This window comes from Nanorana parkeri, unplaced genomic scaffold (genome assembly GCF_000935625.1).
Source record: "Nanorana parkeri isolate BGI_ZX_2015 unplaced genomic scaffold, ASM93562v1 scaffold120, whole genome shotgun sequence".
Classification (NCBI taxonomy): Eukaryota; Metazoa; Chordata; class Amphibia; order Anura; family Dicroglossidae; genus Nanorana; species Nanorana parkeri.
This window is the reverse complement of record NW_017306388.1, coordinates 1062979-1067303: the sequence shown is the minus strand read 5'-3', so window position 1 is coordinate 1067303 and position 4325 is coordinate 1062979. Positions and strand designations below refer to the sequence as shown.

Genomic DNA, 4325 nt, shown 5'->3' with positions numbered 1-4325 from the left:
TTTTCAAAATCTGAAAAACAGAACAAAAAAATTATGAAAATAATAGTTGTTGGGATTAATAATAATATTAATACCAACAATAATTTTTTTTTTGTTCTGTTTGTTTTTTTATAAATTATGAAAAACAGAAAAAAAATATGTATTTGTTTTTTCTTTTAAAACCCACTTTTATTTTATCACATGGTGTTCCTGGAATGTGTAAAGCACCGGTTTACCATGAGTAATCTGTATACAGTGTGCAGAACAAAATGATTGCTGACACCATCCTAACTCAAATGTAAATGACAGTCATGCCCAGTGCAGCACAAAGTAGCTTCTGGAGAGGGGAACACACTAGTGTTGTGTGTTGTTGTTGTGTGTTGTTGTTGTGTGTTTTTTTTTGTTAGCCCTGAACACATATTGGAATCTGAGAAAACTACACATGCACAGTCCTATAAGAAATTAAACTCCTCCATAGGATATTGTAGAAAGCCTGTCATCTATTCTTATAAAATATAATCAAGGTATATAAAAAAATAAAACAAGTGAATGTTGAAAATGAGTCTGTTAATGTTCTTAATAAAGTGTTCTTGGAGTTTAACCTAGCAGCGGATGGCTTTCTTTAGTTTAGCCCGGTTTCAAGGGAAGTATCAAATATATATATATATATATTCCTGTATGCACAAGGGAGGGGGGCAAGAAAAAGCAACAAAATTTAGTAAAACCAGCAGATGCTTCAGGAATGTGTTATGTAAATTTTATATATTAATTAAAACCGTTTCAGTGTAATTTTACTAGGAAAGTCTATCTGATCATTTTGTTTTTGTAATCCCCTGTAAGACATGCCACAGGCTGGGAGAGGAAGGGTTGGTACTATGAGCCAATCAGGCTCAGCTGCATACACATGTGGTGGCAAGGAACATATTGATAGGGGAGAGCACTTAATCTGTGTGCTGCTGCTCTTCACTTTCCAGTTTCGGGCTGTGGGCAGGAAGGTGATCATGCAATATTATTTTATTTATTTTAATATAAACAAAGTGAGGTCACCAACCTGAATGTTTGCCAGCAGTGCTGTCACTCTCAAGACTGGCTGGACAACGTTACAAATTCTATAGTGGGTAAAATGGCTCCTATATATGTACATTGACCACATCTTAGGCTATCTGGAGTTCAGCTTAACTAAACCCAAGAGCAAAAACGTAATTATTTTGCAGCTTACCAGTTGTTAAAGTGGTGGCTGCATTATTTCCAGGCTTTTCCAGTAGCACACTTCCTGTTCCAGGGTGGCCACACTCACTCAATGTACTCTATAGACTGCATATGGAGGGAGGTGTTTGGTAGCCCACAGAGAGCTCTGACAGGTCTCTGAGTTCAGGAAGTTATGAGCTCCCATGACTTCTGGCAGAAATAACAGGCAATATTTTACCTGGGGTCCCTGGTTCGAATCCAGATCACTATTTGCAAGGAGTTTGCATGTTCTCCCTGTGCCTGCGTGGGTTTCCTCCCACACTCCAAAGACATGCTAGTACGTTAATTGGCTCCTCTCTAAAAAAAAAAATTGGCCCTGTATGTAATGTATGTATGATAGGGACCTTAGATTGTAAGCCCCTTGAGGGTAGGGACTGATATGAATGTGGAACTATTTAAAGTGCTGTGTCAATTGTCGGCGCTGTATAAATCCCTGTAATAAATAAAATACTTTAAAAAAAAAAACAACTAATTGAACAGATATAACAACTTTTTTAATAGTATATTTAATAGACCAGAATAAAAAAATATCAGAAGTTCATGGTCGGGGTTTACATTTACTTTAAGTGTCCCTAGGGCAGCATTATGTCTGAATTGTATGCTTGTACGTGTGGAAGTGTTCAGGAATGTGCTTGTCAGATGTCAAGTGTATGCCAAAAGCCAGTTATGAAAACAAAACAAATTCCACAATACAGATAAATATTTTTGACTTGCATGCTTAGACTTGATTTACAGTAATAGCCTGTCCAGGAGTTCTGACAATTTCATGGTCATGTTGTGGTCACATTGTGTTCTGCATTGCCTAAGTCCCTTCATTAATTATGAACAGGTTTGGTTTGTCCTTACACAGATCATTATCTCCAAGACCGAAGCAAGTCTGCTCAAGGTCAGACATTTCCTCATTGTTTTCTCCATTATTTCACTAAATAATGCTGGACGATAAGTGTGCAAAAAATATTTTGCATTCTGAAGAGTGACAACATTTTTTAAAAGAAATTGGAAATGAATATGTTTGAAGGCTGGCCGAAGGCTAGCCTGGATTTGTGGGAGGAGCCTGTGCCTTTAAAGTCGGCACGGCTCACAGGGGATTCACGTCGGCGGGTCACGAACGTCCCCACCCGCCCATTCCCCTTGCTTTCATTCATTTAATTCATTTCATTTACATTCAGAGTATGCCCCCTTTTAGGCATACTGACCTGAGAAGGCCAAGGCACACCACAGGCCATTGGGGGGGTGAGGGGGGGGGCGGCAGGGTATCACTTACTTGTTAAGGCTCGGACCACAAATACATTCTGCTTCAGAAAACGATGCTCTGGATTTAATGAGTCATCAACTTATAATTCTATCATGCCATCACTGCTAAAAATAGTGACATTCTGAGAACTGTACGCAGTCACGTGTGGGTGTGTATGTGTCTAAATTCTATTTGAATATATTTCTCTAAATTTACATGTAAGCCAAGCTGTCCAGCAAAGGTGACCATTACTGAGGTTGGGACAAACCATAGAACTCAAAATTCTCAATCAACCCAATGTTAAAGTATAACACTGCCAGGTTGCCAGACCTGTTGCAGGAACAAATGTATTTATTTTTTATTTAAAGTTCACCCCTGTTGCCTCCTAGTAATCTAATACTTTGCTTCTTGAAACCTTTGGTTTCCCATAGCACACTCCCAGGGACCCTGTTTGTATTCTGGTTGTGCTACTCAAATTAAAGTCAATGGGGGAAAAAAATAAATCAATAAATCCCCTAAAGAATCTGCTGCCACAAAGGAGACTGACCTTTTCATCCACTTCTACAGAATTCAATTGCCGCTTGCAGAACTTGCCTGTGCCACTGGCACTGAATAAGTCCCCAACAAATCAGGTCCATAGTAACAATATACGGCGGCTCTAAAGATGATCTCCCCGCTTTCTCGTTGCAGCTGAGTGTTGTTCGGATGTGATGGAAGTGGCCAAGGAAGCCAGAAAGAGAAACCTGGGCCCACTACACCCTTCCTTTAATCTGGTCAAGATCCTGAAGAATGGACTGTACAGAAACCTTCCTGAAAATGCACATGAATTGGCATCAGGCAAACTGTGTATATCCCTCACCCGAGTCTCCGATGGAGAGAATGTCTTGGTGTCGGACTTCAGCTCAAAGGAAGAGCTCATTCAGGTGATCTTTGTGCCTGTGGCATTTACAATACTATATGATACAACATGGCTTCCCCCATGTACAAGTTTTATTGTAGGACTGCAACCAACTATGGATTAGTTGGTTGGATCCCCTAGCTCTCTTCTCCAGGCAGGGAGGAGGGCACAGCAAGCAGTGGGTGGGTGCAATAGCAAGCCTGCTATTGCAATTTGAAATGGCAAATAGTAGGCTGTCTATTGCACCCGCTTACTAGCTGCTGTATTTACATTCAGCTGCCGTCTGCAGAATCTTGCTACTGGCAGCTGTCATTCCCTGGCTGAAGCTTTTCAAGCGCCATGTGCTTACAATACAATTAGAAAAAGGTGGGAGAAAAAGTCATTTTCGGTTATGATCTGACAAATTCTGCTGTGGGAACTGCGTTGCAGTGCCATTTGTTTTAATGGCACCCCAAACGTGTGACCGCTTGCACTGGAAACCCCGGTACCGCAATGCTGAGCGTTCCAGTGCAGTGCGATTGCCAGAAATTGTGCATGCATCTCTATCCTGAAGTAAACTTTGTTTGTAACACTGCATTGGTGCATTTAATTTTTCCCCAAGGATGGTATTTATTTTTTTATTCGCTTAATCGGCCAACTAATCGATTATGAAAATAAAATATACATGCATATTGGCACTTTCTAAATGAACTAAAATAAGTCAAAGATGGAAGGCTGGCCATGTCACCTTTGTGGCGTTGCTAAGGAGTGTCCAGCACCAGTGATACTTGAACCAGGAATGACCCTTTTAGGTTTTGTTCACTTTTTTTTTTGTTTAATGTGCGCACCTACATTTTAAGACCACTTCTGCCCATAAGTGGCAGTTTGCTATATAGGGAAAGGAGGTGTTTAAAATATTTCTAAAAATCATATATTACATTTTTTTTTTTTTTTTTTTTTTTTTTTCCCTTTTTTTTTTTTTTTTTG

General features: G+C 39.7%; 1 protein-coding gene across 1 annotated transcript in view; it reads left to right on the top strand.

Annotated features, from left to right (window-relative positions):
- LOC108784582 (patatin-like phospholipase domain-containing protein 2) overlaps nt 1–4325 on the top strand; it is a 20380-nt gene that overhangs the window by 7391 nt on the left and 8664 nt on the right. The window contains exon 2 of the mRNA XM_018553432.1: nt 3152–3384. Coding sequence (XP_018408934.1) covers nt 3152–3384 — 233 coding nt within the window. The remainder of the gene's footprint in view (nt 1–3151; nt 3385–4325) is intronic.